General features: G+C 31.6%; 1 protein-coding gene across 9 annotated transcripts in view; it reads right to left on the bottom strand.

Annotated features, from left to right (window-relative positions):
• Positions 1 to 19,171, bottom strand: part of LOC122633024 (lachesin) — a 233,225-nt gene that overhangs the window by 202,826 nt on the left and 11,228 nt on the right. For all 9 annotated transcript variants that reach the window (XM_043820464.1, XM_043820460.1, XM_043820462.1 and 6 more), the window contains one exon: positions 14,579 to 14,687. In XM_043820464.1, the coding sequence (XP_043676399.1) occupies positions 14,579 to 14,648 (70 nt within the window). In that variant the 5' untranslated portion in view covers positions 14,649 to 14,687. The remainder of the gene's footprint in view (positions 1 to 14,578; positions 14,688 to 19,171) is intronic.

The raw sequence follows: 19,171 nt of genomic DNA, 5'->3' as shown, positions 1-19,171 counted from the left end.
AGGAGATGTGGTAGGGGGAGGCTGAAAAGCCGAAATTAAAGTGCTTCCGTGCATTAAGCAAAGCCTCCGTGCCTCTGAGCTCTTCTCATCATCCAGGAACATCAGCGATCGGCGATAACCAGCTTCGGAATTCCATCGACCTAGAGATCTAGGAGCTTTTATTTCAAAGGGAAAAACTTTCTCGTTATTTAGCAGTGATATATTGATCCCTCTTGTTGGACAGTCGGATAAAGTTGAAGATACGATCTTTATTATAATTCTTTTTTCGTACTTTTTCTTTCTTTTTCTTTTTTAATTCTATCGTCATTATAACTCGTTCGTTATTTTTTTCCGTCTTTTTTCTTTTTTGTTTTTGCTATATATACGATTCTACTAAAAATAAATTATTATATTTATTACATTGTCTAACACCGACAAATATACTATTATCATCATATGATTATATATTCTCATAAATTACTATATTATCTAACTCCGACAGATATACCACATTATATGATTCTGCTGTGATAGATATGGATAGTAAATTGTACGATTATATAAACCGATATAATACTATATTATTCAAATTCCGACAGATATTGTATATTAAATCTTATCTGATTATGATTTGATATATAACTGTAATATCTAACTTCGAGAAGATATATACATATTCTTTGTTATATATTGTACGTTTATATTCTGATATATAGATTATTATGTTAAACTAATATATATTCTATGCCATAGGATTATATTCTATATAACGTGGAAATTAGTTCCGATTCGTATCTATTTGTTATTCATTATTTATGTTCTCTCTCTCTCTCTCTCTCTTTCTCTTTCTCTCTCTCTCTTTCTATGAGTTTTCCATACTCTCGACGTGGATATACTCGAGATGCAAGGAGAATCTTTGCTCCTGTAAGAAACTTTCCTACCCTCCTCTACGAATGTTTTCCTCTCGGTGAATAAATATTCGAAGACGTCTCTACCCATCTCCGTAAGATTCGACTTGACTATATTACCAATGCGAATATTACGTCCTAGGAGTTCTCAGATTCGGCAGACACGAGAGGCAGGCGATTGGAAAGTCAATGAATTCGTTCCGTAAAAGATGTTCACTCATAATACCGTGTAATTTAACTTACTATGAAATTTATTAACTTAATAATAGAGATAAAATTTTTAATATAGTTATTCAACGTTTTATCATCCAATGATCGAGAAATTTGAAAAATTTTATACGATCGAATTTTTCATGTTTCAAAATGTTAAATATATTTTAAACAAGAATTTTTCTTTTGTTAGATAATTCTTTCACGTATAAAACAGTTATGCGTTACCCGTCTACGAGTAGGGTTTATTTATTTTTAATAACGTATTAAACATTAGTATTGATCATAAAGTTCCAATAATACGATTCATAAGATTTAAATTTTCACGTTTGGAAGTGTTACTTTTTGAATACATTTTTCTTCTTTTTTTACGTATAAAACGTTTACATGTTATATATATTTACGTGAATTCTTTATAAAAGGGCAAAAATTTTCTTGTTAGCTCGAATGAAAAAGAAGAAAGAATCACGTTAAACGTACCACGAAATCGATCCTGAAACGTCGACGGATAAAGCTCGGACTACAGGTTCGGACTCGCTCGTTCGGTTTCCGAAGACTAGATGAAAAATGGCTTGTCTCTTGTACGAGATAACGAGATGCAGGACGATGCATCATACCCGCAATTCGATATGGGTATGGTATAAGTGCACACAACGAGGATGATGCGTTTCCGAGACTGCAACGTCCACGACAAATCGCTCGACGATCATCTTCCATTAATTGCTTTCTCTTTCTCTTTCTCTCTTTCATTTTTATAGTATTAAATGATTTAAAAAAAAAATACTATTTCATTCTTATAATTTCGATTGTTTCTTACATGTTTATCGTCTATATTTTTTTATTCTGTCTTAATAATATTTTGTTGGAAGTACTTTAATATAATAATAATATTTTGTTGAAAGTAAAAATTTTGCAAATTTATTGATATATGTTCAACGAAGAAAATGAAATTGTTCATTATAAAAAATTACTGTGATCGGTGAAAAAAAGAGTTGTCTACATTGCATATAATAAAATATAATAGAATACAGCGGGACAAAAATTAATTTAATTCGTTAATTACTTTTCTTTTATTCATATCTTGTTTAATAGTCTTTTACATTATCATCTATATCATTATTTTTTTAATTCCAATAATATCTCCTGCAAAAAAAGCGGGCAGAAAAGAAAGAAATATAACATAAAAATAATTCCAATTTTTATGACGCGAAATTGAAATTAAATTTTTGCATACGTTGTACGGACTAAAAAAAGAAATGGAAATTGTTTGTTAAAAAATTATTGATTTGTCTGCTTATAGAATTTTTTAGTTTCTATACTATATGAAATAAAATGTAATATAATGCAGGTAATGGGAAAAAGATAAAAGGATTTTATATTTGTCTTGCAATACTATGACTAAAACATAGTTTTATGCGAACAATTCAACGTCAAATAATTTTCTCGTTCTCTTTTCAAGACATAGCTTTGTAATATCACTCGGTGCTACGATTTCTTACCCGAGTTTAATTTTACGTAACTAACGTAAGAAAGTAGAGAGATAGAGAAAGAGAGAAAGAGAGAAAGAGAGAGAAAGAATCGTACGTTTTTCCAACGTTTCCTTTGTCGAACGAACACTGACAAATCGTGCCTTGTCACGAGTCGTGATACTTGTTCAACGAACGAAGATATTAATGTAACTTTACAGGACTAAAATCTAAGCGACATTAATTACCTCTTGTCATATAGCTTTATCTGATAACAATATTAATGATAGAATGAAAGAGACATTTTACGAAGGAAACGAGATATTATAATATAAACGATTTAAAATAAAATGACTATGATTAATCGATTTTTCATAAACTTTGATATCGAACGAGTACGTAAATATAAATAATAAAAATGTATTTAAAAGATGTGCTCAAATTTACATACATTCATTATATAGAATTTTTTGAATAAATATCGGTCGATCCTTTTTACCGAATGTTCTTTTTTTTGTTCTTTCTTTTTTTTTTTAAACAAGTCATTTAAATTTAAATAAATTTTAAAAATCTGTATTGCAACATGTAGCATGATCAATTACAATTATATGATACACAATATCGGCTGAATAACCATGATAGTTTTTTTTTTCACGATACGCACCGATATCATGCCATTTATTGTCGCTGGATTATTTTCATATCAAAGGTCAAAATTTCACATCAACGATTCGTAAACCACTGAAGAGCTTCACAAAAAAATAAAATGAATGAAATTCAACCGATCATTGTCGAAATTGAATCAATATGAAAATGAGCCAATGTTTGCCATTCGTCCGATATTCTATTTCATATTTTTAATCGAATCGTACTCAACGTTGCAAAAAACATTACTAAAAAAATCATTTAAATTTAATTATTTCATTTGAAAAAGAATAATAAAAAAGAAATAACTTTCATTTAGAAAAAAAAAGATTCAAATTCCAGTAAAGAAAGAAATAACTTTCAATAACTTTCTTAACATTATATTGAAAGACCCTACCTCGTGTAACGACGATACCTATGTAAGTAAAAAAAGAAAGCAGAAAAAAAGAAAAAAAAAAAACCCCGCATATTTCCTATAAATCTACATTTTCGTATGATGAATTTCGATTTTAAATGTAATATAGTATGATACGATAAACAAGAAGCAAGAAGGTTAAACAAATTCTATACACGATGGAAGAGAAAAACAGGGAGGGAGAGAGAGAGAGAGAGAGAGATAAAAAGAGAGAGAGAAAGAGATGCAATAAATAATCGTGAGAGACGCGAGAGAAGACGCGCAAGAAAATATAAGAAATCGAGCACAGAAGAAGCAGCAAACGTCGGACGGCGAATTTACGATTTTCGTGAAGAACACGTAGGTATGTATGTGTATTTTATATGTATACGTACATGCAGATTTATACACACATGAGCACCAGTTGAGGATCCAAGGAAGAGATCTTGTGGCACGGGTTGGTAAAGAGGGTAGAAAGGAATTCACCGAGTATGTATGTAAGTATGGAAGCGCAGAAAACAGCATGGTAGAAACGCACGGAGTAAGATGAATGGGGTTGCATGGTTGTTCACGTTACATGTCTACCTTTTGTAACCTACGTTTTTATAGTATTATACATTTTTTTTTCTTTTCTATTTTATTTTTTTTTTTTTTTCATACGTTATATCCTATGTATTTAAATATACAGGTAGATAGGTACGCAGGTGCATATGTACGCATAGATATGTATATACGCAATAGTATTTTATATAAACAATTTTTTTTCTATTTAAATTCGAATAACGTATTATTGTATTAATAAAAGTGTGTTAGATCAATGCGACAGATTCGAAAGAAAGGATAGATCTTTTTAATCTTCTGATTTTATAGATAGATATATAAATATTAAACGTGGATGTGCGCGTGCTTGTAATAAATGAAAAGTAAATCTTTCAAAGATAGATTCAAACTATCTGATATTTTTCCTTACAAGTTTCTAATTAAGCTCTTCACGAGTTAACGTTAGTACAACGTATCCTTTTTTTCCTTTTTTTTTTTTTTTATTACGATCCTCCCTTTTTTCCTTTCACTTTATCATTACTCGTAAAACGTGTTACAACTTACGAAAGATAATCTATGAACGTCTCTCGAATTATCTCTTATACCAGTAAGAATGTCTGACAAAAACGAATTCTAATATATCACCGGACTAAGAAATCTTAATTAAAATTCCACGCTTTAATGGTGAATTATCATCGTCATTATTTTAACTTGGTCTTGTATTAAGAGATATCGTGAACTATACAACCAGTCTATATCTCGATCTTATTATTATGTAATGAGATTTAATACACATACTAGTATATACATATCTACTTACATATACGCATACATACATGTGTACATAAATCGTGAAAAATCAATGCCAATCGTAATCCAATTGGTCTCGAGGGAAGTAAAGAGACATTGATATAGAGAGAAGAAGAAAGAGAGAGAGAGAGAGAGAGAGAGAAGGAGAGAGAGAGAGAGAGAATGAGATAGCTTCAATGCCAATGAGATTCCGAATATGAATATCTTGAATATTTAAGCACCGCACTCGGTGAGATGTAGAATGGCGACGAATGAATAAATTGAAAGGGCGGTAATAAGGCCGTACGCCGTGCAAATCGTAATAATGCCGAATGAACATAATTGAATCCGATATCCCGGGATGCCGTGGAGACGAGATCCTCTTCTCGGAACCTCAAATGGTGAAGAGAGAGAAAGAGAGAGAGAGAGAGAAAGGGAGAAAAATAGAGATAGAGATATAGATAGATAAAGACAGAAAGAAGGAGGGAGATAGAGAGAGAAAGAGAAAGAGGGAATAGGGACGGTTTACAGTGTCCTAGATAAGAACTAAAAGATTTTCACTACCCTAGCGGAGTTAAAGAGTTCCTCTGGCAGGAGCTGAATGTCGGTTTTATCGGTCTTTTAAAGTGGGCCAACGGCGTGTCTCCATCCCCCACCAAAGTCTCTTTTCTAAGAATACTTTTACCATATATAATAAAATGTATATATATATATATATATATATATATATATCTAGATATGAATGTATATATGTATGTATGTGTGTATATATGTGTATAAGATATTATAGGAAAGAGTGATGCTCCTGAAATTTAATATTTCCCTTTTTGGAAAGCACGGAAATGCCATTAAATGGGCTGCGAGAAGCCACCGTCGTCTTTTCTCACCGGATCGAACCACCAAAGGCGTACCAATACGAAACACGTTTCTTGAATATGACCTGGAAGTTAGTCCGCCATATTGTCGTACGTGTTACACCCTTGTCACGTGGTTTCATCTTATAAAGTATATAACAAATTTTCGACTTTACAATATCATAAAATATGATTCTGATACAATCTTAGCTTTCTTGTTCCTTTTTTTTTATTTTTTGATCTTTTTTTTTTTTTTGTTTATTGTACGAAACATTAATTGTATAATCAATGATACGCATAATGTACATAACAAATGAGAATTAAAAGTAATGTTTTAAAATTATTATCAGATAAAATATTAATCACAATTAATCACAATATTAATTAACGGAACAATTAATAACAGAAGAAATAATTATGATAGAACAAACAATAGGAATAAAATTAGACGATCTTTAGGCAAATGATAAGAATAGATAATTACGAAAGAATAATTAATCTTTATCTTATGATATCCTTGATCTCGAAATTTATCGTTATTATCGATCAACTTGGAAGGTTAGGCCGATCATGTTCCTGAGTTACGATAAAGACGGTAATATTTTTGTTACCTGAGAATTATTCCTACAACGCACGCATGCTTTCTCTCTCTCTCTCTCTCTCTCTCTCTCTCTCTCTCTCTCTCTCTCTCTCTCTCTTCTCGTATTTCCTCACAATCGCAAAACAGTTCCCCGTTCCTTATTCGCTCCTGATTAATATCCATCGAACTGGAAGGAGAACGGGACTAGATTCATAGAACTGATCAGAGTGCAATTTCTTTGCGCCTTCGGAACTTCCCGTTTCTCGAAAAAGCGAGTCGCTCGTTAACGAAAACGTAGTTGGGAGGGTTGAAACTATTCCGTGGTTTGCTTCACGTAATACCGCATTCAGTATTCTCTATACAGAGGGTGTCCTATTTATCTTAATCACGGCTTTCCTATATCATTGAAAACAACGAAGGATATTCGAGTCAAGTTTCGATGGAATAACTTTTTTATACAAGAGACAAAGAGAAAGAGAAAGAAAAAAGAGAATTCTGTAACTTTCAACGAATTATTTATTATAAATAATAAAAAAAAAAATATATCTAAACAAACAGCGATTGAAATAAAAAAAGAAACAAAATTCATTTTCTCACAATCTTTCTCATTTATTTATTATTAAATAATGAAATATTTACTTTGTATTATTTGCTCTTGCAAATTAGTTACGTGACTCACCCTGTATGTACATATACATATATCTATAAAGAGAAACCTAGTGGATGCTACGATTTTCGACGATTTTTCCTTTTTCCTCTTTCTACTCGAAATTCCAGGACCGTAGTTACCACTCGACTATTATACGTTTCCCGTCGGTAACGAAACAATGAGAGCATGATCATTCTTTCTATTTCTTTCTCTACATCTCTCTCTTTCTCTTATACTCATTGAGAAAGCTTATACCGATTTAAATTGCCTTTTCGTTCTTTTCGAGTTTTCCTCCCACTTTACACAGCCCCACTACTGGACTATTATTTTTCTTAGACTCCATAAAAAAGAAAAGAGACTTTGAAAAGGAGGATCATTTATTTCGAACGTCTGCTTATCTATCGAAAATCGAGAATAAAAGCGATTCGACATAGCCCATTCGGCGGTAGACTTTCATTTTAAATGTCCAAAAGAAAAAAACAAAGAGATAATACTCTTTCCTCTCTCTTCTCTCTCTTTCTTATTCTTATCCTTTCGAATCTTGGCTATTTTCTTTATCTTTCTTAATAGTAATTGCAACATTATGCAACATTGAAACTATAATATATTTCTTTCATTTCTCTTCTCACTTATTTACTTATTTATTTAATCATTAATATATTATTTTATATTGATTTTGATATTAGATCTTGATAATTATCAATCATCGTTTTCCATTATGGAAGACCATTAACCCATTAATTTCATTACCCTTATTTATTTATATATTTAATCGTTAACCTACTATTACCCATTTACTATTACTTAGGTTTATATATATATATATATATATATATATATATATATATACTCATATATATACCACAGATATATACATACATACATACATATATAATTATTATTTTATCATATTTCACAAGAATCAAATTAATTTAATGGATACTACAAAAAGTTTCTTTACATTTCGCACCCTTTACTGCAATCTATTCAACGATCACAGAGATTTGTCTTTATGCCAATGTCCAAAGCAAATATTGACGACGAGGGCAAGACACGTGCAAGCTTACATACGGCTACGTAAACGTTTTCACGTCTGCAACTAGGGAAGGGATTTTCCTTTGGCGTAAGCAATACTAATCCGAATCTCATATCGCTGTTTGAACATAGAAAAAGGGATGGAAAGATCGTACGTTATATTTTATATAATTTACTCTCTCTCTCTCTCTCTCTCTCTCTCTTTTTCATTCTTCCTTTTTCTCGTGCGTATAACAGACAGAAGATGTAAACACGTATAATATTATTACAAATAGATATATGCTAAAACGAAAGTTTTAGATAATCTTGATAAAAGTTTTACAAATAAATCGAAAATCCGCAGTCAGAAATACGATGCAATGAACGAGATAAATATACAAATGTATTAAAGAGTCAGAAAGACAGAGAAAGAAAAAGAATATATATATATATATATATATATATATATATATATATATATAAAGTAAAAACTCGCGATAGCTTTCATGTTCTCGCAATAGTGCACACTCGACAACATTCAATCCGTTTCCGTGCTTTTCCAAGCGACTTTTCATTCCGTTTGTAGTTCAACCATCGTATTCACACTCTTTTTCCTTGAAAATCATTTCGTATTTTCCGCGTCGTTAAGCCACCGTTGAAACATGTGTCGAGAGAGAAAGTGATAGAGAAAGTGTCTTACGCGCGTTGAACACGACGATATCGAATACGTATCGGAGGAAGGGGATAAAACACTCGTTTACTCTCTACCTATGTATATGCGTTCAAGCCTTGTGTGTATATTTACTCGAGATACTGAGATACTATTTACGTGATTTTCCTCCATGAAACACCGATCACGTGGAAACGTTTAATACGTTGATTTCTTTGATCGAAAATTTCTTTTCACTCTATATCGATTTTTTTTTTTTTATTATCCTTTTCATTTATACTCAATGACATAATTTAGTTGGATTAGGTATTGATATAATAGTAAAAAAAAAATCTATTTCAAACATAATATATTTTGTATTGTCTGGGTTAGAAAGAAAAAAATTAAAAAAGAATAAGAAATGATTTCAAATTTATAATATTATTTTTCAATTAATATTCAATTCAATGTAACGACGATTTACTTACTTGGAAAAGAAATGGAAAAAAAGAGAAGAAAAATGGAATAAATCCAAAACATCGATACTACATTAAACTATCGAAATATTATCGGAATATGATGATGATCGAAAATCAAAGATTGTAATAATAAAGAATCACCAAGTAATTATCGACAAAGTTACACAAGAAAATACTTAAGCGTTGTAATCTCTGCGATTTACATCTCAACAATTTGCTCGTTATTACAAGCAAAAGGGTGGTAACCTGTGGTTAAAAAAAGAGAAAGAGCGAGAGAGAGAAAAAAAAGACAAGATTTCCTTGGTGGTGGGCATACGTAAGGGTGTCCATGAAGTTAAGTGGTCGGCACGGGCGAAGTATAACGTCGCTAATGTACATTTAATGTCTCAACTTTGAATGCGGCTCGGCTCTCGCTCTGAGATAACATCTTAAATATGTTTTCGCATTTATGCGACCGAACGGCCTCCGCGTTCTTGAGTAAAAAGAGGAAAAGAATAAAAAAGAAAAAGAAAAAAAGAAGAAAAAAAGTAGGAAAAAAAGAAACGAACGATAGTGGTATAGGGAAAAAGGAAAGTTTCTTACCAGCTTTTCCTCTTTTCCCATCTTCTTTTACTCTCTCCATCTCTCTTTATCTCTCTCTCTCTCTCTCTCTCTTTCTCTCTCTCTCTCTCATGATAACGGCATCATGTGATGGCTCGTTTTTTTTTTCTACGCGATTTTCACACTTCTCTTTCTCTTTCTCTCTCTCTCTCTCTTTCTCTCCTTCTCTTTTTCTTTTTCTTATTCTTCTTAACCATCATGTCTATTTATCTCGTCCTCTCTCTGTCTTTCTTTCTTTCCTTTAAGTCGAGATTTACAATGTTGACCGTACTATAACGGAAGTTTTTCCATTTGGCCTAATGAAAAGAGAAAGAAGGAAGAAAGAAAGAATGAAAAAAGAACAAAAAAGAGAGAAAGAAAAGAGAGAAAAGAAGATAAGAATCTTATCAGATGGACTATAACAGAACCATTTGAATTTTGATTCTCTTCATCTCTTAGCGAATCCAATATCTATCCATTCGTAAGGTTCACCACTACGAATCAATATTCTGTTACATTTTATTTACATAGCTTTGGATATTCGTGGAAACGAAAAATCCAAAGGGATTCTTGATTCACATACCTTTTTTTTTACTTCTCGCTTAATTCATTCGCAAGTAAACGGTTCTTATGCTAATCGACCTTTCTCTTTCTCTCTCTCTCTCTCTCTCTCTCTCTTTTTTCTTGTTAAAAAATTCCTATGTTTCCAAGAGCGCATGGTATTTATGCAAATGTACAAATCTTTTTGTTTACTTCAGTAAAGACGAGGTACGGATTCATTACGAAGAAACGTTGGGAAAATTGTAAGGTTCAACATCGATTGTCATTCTTTATGTGCATACACGCAAATGTTACTCATTTCTCTCCTTTTTTGAAAAATGTTAATCGCAGCCTGACTGTTGACTTGCGAAACTTTTTCGATTTCCTCCTACCTACAAACATTTGTTGTCTTTTATCTTTCGAAACATGCTGCGTAATACGCTTGATAAATGTAAGCCGCTTTACTTTGTCGAATTCTTTTCTTTTCTTTTCTCTTGTTTCTTCTTTTTTTTTTTTTAACTACGTGCGTTCTTTCATTTTTTAACTTTCTCTGTCTTTTCATTATGTTTCACAATTAGATAAAGTGAAATACAACGTTGAAAAATAGAACGAAATATTAAAGATCTTTGAATTTTCACTTCTATTCGGATTTTATTATCCTTTCAATTTCTTAACAATATTAAAAATTGATTCTTCTCTCTCTTTATCTTTTTCTCCTTCTCTTTTATCGTATTATCTCTTTTATCGCTTTTGTTGATACATACAACGAACTCTTTATTTATGAATTATTTTTTATAATTAAAAAAAAAAATCGCATTATTTTATGTAAACATTTTTCATATGTTCACTTTTTTTTCGATAATAAGAGTTCAAAAATGAAAGACATATACATACACACGTATATACACACATACATATATGCATACGTATATATATATATATATATACACTCATATACACTTTTTGATATTTACGTGGATGTTCGAAGAGACACGTCAAGCTCGTCTGCAGTCTCGTTTATATGCGTGGAAGTAGAAGAGAAGAAAGAAGACGTTGATTGGCCGTCACGCGAAAATCTTCTCGCATAGAAGAGAGCCACGAAAAAGGAAGAGATAGATAGATAGAAAGATAGATAGATAGATAGATAGATATAGAAAAAGAGAAAGAAAGAAAGAAAGAAAGAGAGAGAGAGAGAGAGAGAGAGAGAGAGAGAGAGAGAGAGAGAGAGATAGAATGCAGCTCGCACGTTTTCCTTTCCTACATGAAACGATCTCGATCCCATCGCTATTCCGAACGGTATCAATCTCGTTTTTGTTCCCGAACGAGGAGCTACGTTAGAAGAAGAACACGTATGCATCTTCAAGAGAAAGAAAGAGAGAGAAAGAGAAAGACAGAGAGACAGAAAAGGATAGAGAAAATGTCTAGCTGCTGGACCTTTCTCATAACCTTCGATTACAACGACAGACGATGCCTTTTCTTCAAAGAAATTGTAAAATTTTCACGGCGAAGCAACGAAGAACTCGCAATTTTACAGAATCGTTCAACTACAGATAAAAATAGATATAAGAAAAGTTACGAACGAAGATGGAATTTCGAATATCGACTATTTTATCTTAAAGAGAAATGTTAATCTATTTTTATTTATTTGACGTCTATTTCTATATCGGACAAAATTTATAATAAAAATTCGATAAATTGATATAAATTAACTTTATCGATATAATTAGAAATGCTCGATAATAGACGACGAAACGAGATAACACGTACTGAGTAAAGTTTTATTCCTTATTTGCGGTTAACTCGATAAAGGAAGACTCGCGTAATTATCCCTAAATAAGAAATTAGATCCCGACAATTCTTCCTTTGTATAACGAAATATTATTAAAGTGCGGGGAATAAACTTTGGCACGTTTTACTGCCCATTCGAAAGTTTTAACAGATTTGCGAGGCGCCTGCAACGGACACGGAAAAGAAATGTCGCGATGATCCGTTTCATTATCCTTCCTTCTCTTCCTTTGTTAATATAAAAGAGAAAGAAAGGAAAAAAATAATATACACAGAGTATCACGACGAATATTGTTCATCAGGATTACCATGAAATCTACCATTTTTTTTCGAAAAACGTCGAAACAGAAACGGCGAAATTGAAACACATTTTTTCCCGATAAGCTAACTCAAAATTACAAAAAAAGGAATTTAAAAAAAAAAGAAAGAGAGAAAAAATAGGACAATTGTAAAGAGAATTAAAAAACTTTATCAATGATATTTGATAAACAATTTGACCGCTATATTGTCATTTAAGATTTTTGATTTGTCACTTCCTCTTCGAAAACAATACTAACCAGTCTCGAGGTTTTTCGAAAAAAATGAAAATCACTAGATTTCAGAATAATCCTTTCAGACACTTTTCATTAGGACACTAGGTACACACAACTTTTCAGACGAGTTTTTCGCAGCAAAGGGGAATTTTATTAACAATCAAGTAAACGAATTAATATCCATCTTGTCATGGATCGTTAGAAGAGATCTGTTCAGGACATTTTTTACAATAGAAATGGAAATTTTTTTGATAAATGGCTTTTCTATACATATTCGTGTCTCTTTTTCTTTCTCTCTCTTTCTCTGTACATATATATATATACACATATACATACGCATATATAGATATATATATAACTATGTATATGTATGTATATATACATGTATATATATATATTTTGTCGATGGAGCAGTTTCGTGTAAAGTTGGAAGCGTTTAAATTTATTTGACGCGGCGGCACCGACCGAACTTTGCTCGCGGCAGAATTCGTTGAAGCTCATAAAGCACGCTTTTTAAGCGTGTACGTGTATGTGAGTGTACACGTTTACACTACGTAACTACGAAAATTTCATTGCGGGTCATGAGGTAAAGTGGACGGTAGCGTCAGCGATATATTTCTTATAAATGTTCCACCTCTCGAAACATATCGAAACTTGAGCGCTTTTACTTATGAAACATGAAAGAAACCATTTATCATAAACCATTTGTCATAAATATTTTATACGAATAATTAACATACGTATCGATTTCTTCAATTCTTCATTAAGTGTATTTATTTAAAAAGGAAGAGAAAGAAAGAAGAAAAAGAGAAAAAATATATTTGCACGCACGATTATTTATAAAAATAATAACTCAATTAATATAATTTGATTGTATATTATATTAAACTATTCAAATTTTATAATAATTTTAACGATAATAATCTCACGAATGATTTGACGAATACATAAATATATAAATAAAAGAAAGAATTTTCTATAAAGCTTTTTAAAAATCAAATTATTATGATTAACAAGAAAATAATAATAAAAATACAATTGAATAATATAATTTTTGAAACATTTCAATGGTACGCTTTGATAAATACACGTAATATTACTTATAGCACTCGATTGAAAGCGAGAAAACGAGGGAGGAACCAAAGAGATCCATAATCTTCGTCGATTCGTGCTAATTCTCTCATTGAGCGTACGTAGAAAGCTGAATGACGGTAAAGGCTTTTCCACGATAGAGAGAAAGAGAGAGAGAGATATATATATATATATATAGAAATAGAGACGCAGCATCCGTAATGCTGCAGCAACGACGAGACATGAATGTCAACTTGAGTGGTAAATAACGTGGCATAAGAGCCAACGCGGCTTTTACCGAAACGCTAAGAGCCCTAACTACTTCGAGTAAAATGAAACTTTCATTGCAACCGTTCCATTGGGCCATATTACTTTCGATGACAAATCATTCCCTAGATACTAGAGAATTTCGAATTCTCCCGGTGTTCACCAAATTATGTGCTTTGCTATTTCGTTAAATTTGTTAATTAGTTCCCTCTCGCCTATTAACAAGCGAAAACTAGAACGTTTCTCTTATAATAAGAACGAAAGTGCGGATTATTAAATATAAGCGTTTTGATTTCTATTGAAATACGAATTCTGACGTTACGTTAAATGAGCTCACGTTATCATGAAATTTGCCTCACGAAAACACGCTATTTTGTTTTGCTTGTTTATTTTATATTCTTTGTATAAAATAATTTTATACCATTTAAATGATTATAACAACAGAATCATTATATTTATTTGTGTGTTATTAGAAATGCAATTACAATTTAATCTTTTCTATGCCTATAATATATTTCTTTAAGGGGAGAAGTAAAAAGATTGTTGAAACAGACTTGATAGACGCGTTTATGTATTTAACGAAGGATTTATTCTGCAAATGTGAATAATATTATATGGAGATGTTTAAGAGCTAGAAAATGACTTACCTTGGCACATTAACGTGATGATATGAAGTATGCTGAAAGTCAGGTATCGACTTTTCGGTCTGTCTGCCATTTTCCCAGCCGTTGTTACTCTTTATATCACGTGGCTCACCTGCAACAGTACGTTCGTACGTGCTCTCAGTGTTATGCAAACGTGTTCAAATGCAAATTCGAGACTCGTACACGTACTTCCGTGTACACTCCATCAAGATTCGAAACACCAAACGGAAGACTACGCGATGCTCGAATCGATAGAGTATGTAAGCGACCATTTGTCAGCAGAATGCACTATCATCGTTCCATGGGTTAAAGCACGAATCCAAAAAAAGAAATAATAATAAAAAAAAAAGGAGAAGAAGAGGCGTAAGGAAATACAATAACAAAAGACAAAATTCATTTGAGCTAGCTGTACCTGTGCTGAATGTAAAAAAAAAAAAAAGGGAAAAAAGAAAAATTAAAAGAAAAAGAAAAGAGAAATGCATAAATCAAAAATAATAAATCAATTCTAACAAAGCCAACTCACCATCAGTAATCATCTTTTATCAAAATAAAAATACGACCTAAAAGTCATAGAATATAAAAGAATGTACCTCTCTCTCTCTCTCTCTCTCTCTTTCTCCCTCTCATAGAAATTTTATAAGAGCAAACGTCAAGAGGAATATCATCATATCAAGATATGGAAGCCTACAGGAGAAATCAGAGGTGGTAAATTTGGTCGAATAAACTCGTTGACACCGGTGGTTCCCTTTTTTCTTTTCGCACATTTTTCGATGCTCTTTCTGCTTTTATTTTTTTATTTCTTCTTTTTTAATTCCTTTTTTTTTCTTGCCCGTCGAGTGATATAATTAACGACGAAACGTATGTGAACGTTCGTTAAAAACTATGCACACGTATAAATGCATATATAACTTCTTGAAAGTCGTTTTTACAAAAAAAAAAAAAAAAAAAAAAAAAAAAAAAAAAAAAAAAAAAAACAGAAAGAAAGAAATAAAGAAAAAAAACCAATAAAAAAAGAAAGAGAGAGAGAGAGAGAGAGAGAGAGAGAAAATATACAAAAGACAAAAAAGACTGCAGAAATTTCACGTGTAAAGCTTGAATTCCATGGAATTCCATGTTATAGAGATACTGTTAGAAATGATTAACGCATGGTCGAATCGATGCGATAGACTGACATGTTAATTAACGAAACGCTCGATATTAATCAGATTTACTGGACCGTAATGCAGCTTCGCCACTCGACAAGACGTAGAGGTATGCGATTGGAGACGCATACAAGTTCCTACTGGATATTCCTCCTGTACAATCATCTACGATGGCTACCCCCTATAGCTTCACCCTCTTCACCACCCTCTCTCTCTCTCTCTCTCTCTCACTCTGTCTACGTATGTTGAGTAACATCACGGAGTAACATCCTCATGCATTCAATATACGTATCCACGCAAGAGATTGCACGGTACACGGAGAGTCTCTAGGTCCTACATTGAATTAAGCCTGAAGATGAAGTTGCCATATTTTTTTCCCATTCTCCTCCTCCCATCCCAGCCCCTTTTCTAGCCCCTTCCTTTACTACCCAGCCTGATTTCTCTCTTCTCTTTTTTTTTTTATTTTTTCATCTTCTCCCTCCCACCCCCGTCGCTACTTCCCACTCACTCCCATTACTTCATCGAAATTTATTCCATCCTGGAATAACGTTCATCGTACTTCGATGTATACGGAATCGTAAGTGAAATGTAACAAATAGAAAAGAAAAGAGAAAGAAAGAAAAGTAACAAAAAAAAAACTAGAAAAAAGAAAGGGAAGAAGAAAACAAAAAAAAAAGAAGGAAGGGAAAGGAATGGAGGGAGGGGGAAGGAAGAAGCGAGTTTCTCTGAAATATTAATCCAGCCGACGGTAACGCCGCGGAATTATTAAAAGCCGCGTATATTGTTCATGAATCTTCTTTCTCTCTCTCTCTCTCTCTCTCTCTCTCTCTCTCTCTCTCTCTCGACTCCTTCTCGAAAAAAAATATCATTTCTACTTTAGAGCAACGTTTATTTTAATGCAACTTCATAGATTTTAATCATTATACGAAAAAAGACAAAAAAGAAAAAAAAGGAAAAGAGAGAAAAAAAAGAAAAAAAAAATAGGGAGAAAAAGGGTAATTAATATCCTCATTTGTAAAACAAAATGTTTGGAGTTATGGTTCATTATTTTTCGCGAGTAGTTGGTTATTTGTGTACAACGATAATAAAGTTAGTGTCTGACGTTTGCTTTGACCATTGACTAACATTCCATGAACGCTTAGCGTGAAATTATTAACGAGCATACGAGTTTTTCTCGCGAACACGAAAGAAATCGATAGACGTGTTTTAAAAGCGAGAAACGAGAAAAGCGTAGGTGATATCGAGTAGGAAGGAAAAAAGAAATAAAGGATGAAGAAAAAGAAAAAAAAGAAGGAAAAAAAAGGGACTTACGTTCGCTTAACCTACATTCGATCCAGCTTTTAAGAGGCCATGCTCTCTGACGTAGGTATGTACGTACGTATGTATGGACGTATACTTGATGTTTCGTAAATGATCGAATTTCTCAAAGAAAAGAGTGGAAAAAAAATAAAAAAACCAAAAAAGAACAGTTGAAGAAAGAAGAAAAGGAAATGAAATTGGAATGGAGAGAAAAAAGAAAAATAGATGATTTCCGCAAAAAAAAAATAGCAAAAGTTATTGTTATTATTATCCTTTTTTCTTTTTTTAATTAATTATAAAAAGATGTATTATTAGTTATATTAATCAAAGCGAAACGCTTTTTTAATATCACAACGATTTTTTTTGTTCCTACTTTCGCATTCGATTTTCTTTCATAATCATTAAACTTAAAATTATATTCCAATGGGGAAATACTCGTCGTTAATAATTTTTCATTCACGTTATCGATCAAAAAGTAGAAAAGTAGAAAAAAGTAAAAGTTATTTACTCCTTTTATCAAGTAGTGGATAAAAAAAGAAAAGAAAAAAGGGATAGACTAATCCATTTTCTTTCAGAGTCTATTAATAAACGTCGATCACAATTTTCGATTGGATCGACAATGAACTCACAAGGATTAAATTAAAACTAAAGAACGATAAAATGATTTAAATAAAGAATAATGCAAACGCACGAATAATAATAATAATCGTGGTTCTTTTCAGAATTAATGATTTATAAAGAATTATTATTAATTTATACGAATTAAAATATATTTAATTATGATCGTCTTTATTTATTTAATATTCCCAATTTCGAGGATATATGATAATTTAAGATAAATATACTTAAGTATACATTTTATTATATTTTATGAATCAAGAAAAAAAGAAAATTAAAGTATGCTTAAAAAATGAATAATTTTCTCACAGTATATATATATATATATATATATATATATTATATTGATATAATAAAATAAAAATCGCCTATCTTGTCGTATTAATTAGATATAAAAAAAATTCTATTTGAATTCTCTCAGAGATTATGTCTCTCATAATAACTTCAAGATTCGATCATGCGAACGGAAAGACACGACGATTATTAAGCGATCAAATTAAGCTGAATTTTCCCTTTTTATTCTACCTTCAGCGAGAAAGAGAAAGAGAGAGAAAGAGAGAGAGAGAGAGAGAGAGAGAGAAGATGAAAAGTCGAAGTTACTCAATGAAAACGAGGTCGGAATAAAATCTCATTTTACATACGATCGCTAAATCGAACGACATAATTGGAAAAAAAAAGATTCTGTTAAAATAGATTGAACAATAAATCGAAAAATTATCAAAATACATCTTTCTGTCATTGATTTTTATTATAATTGATATTCCTTTTATTCTTTAGTTAGACAATTTTTTACCATAGAAATATTTCAATTTACTTTTCAATTAATTCCTTAAGATACATATAAAATATAAATTTGTAATATATTAAGAATATCATTATTTGATATTTGTTTTATATAAATAATGACTTCGAGATCATACTTTGTTGTAATTTAATTTAATTTTCTTTTTAAATATAATTAATTGTTAATTCAATTCAGTAATTAATTAGTGTCAAATATTGGAACAATGTTATGAGTTTCACGTTACATTACAAGCTCCTTTAAAAACACAACGAAACACAGATCGGATTGAATAGGTTTAAAATGCATTTGATGTAGTGAGAAGGATAAAATACAAGTGTTGGGAGGACAAATACACGACCTAATTTCGATCGAACGAACGATTACGATCCAAACGATTAATCTGCCAGAAAACTACGCTAGAAATGATCGCGATACATGAATAATTTTCTTTCACATTTTATGTTGTGCATTTACAAACGCAAACGTAACCTATCTACGATATAGGATAGATAACAACATACGGCAACACACGAACATGAAACTCTTTTAACAGCGCTGATTGTTTAATGCAATCAGCGGAATGGTTCAGAGGTAGAATGAAAAAAGAAAAAAGAAACAAAAAAAGAAGAGAAAAAGAAAAAAAAATAGAGGACTGGGTTAACGCGATCGAGCAGAGAACGCTTTCAGATTTACGAGGCGATTTACAAATTGGCGGTTATTGTCCCACGGCTTGGAAATCAAACTGTCCTGTAA

The sequence above is a fragment of the Vespula pensylvanica genome, chromosome 11, assembly GCF_014466175.1.
Source record: "Vespula pensylvanica isolate Volc-1 chromosome 11, ASM1446617v1, whole genome shotgun sequence".
NCBI classification, from domain to species: domain Eukaryota; kingdom Metazoa; phylum Arthropoda; class Insecta; order Hymenoptera; family Vespidae; genus Vespula; species Vespula pensylvanica.
The sequence above is the reverse complement of the archived record's forward strand: the minus strand, read 5'-3'. Positions and strand labels throughout refer to the sequence as shown.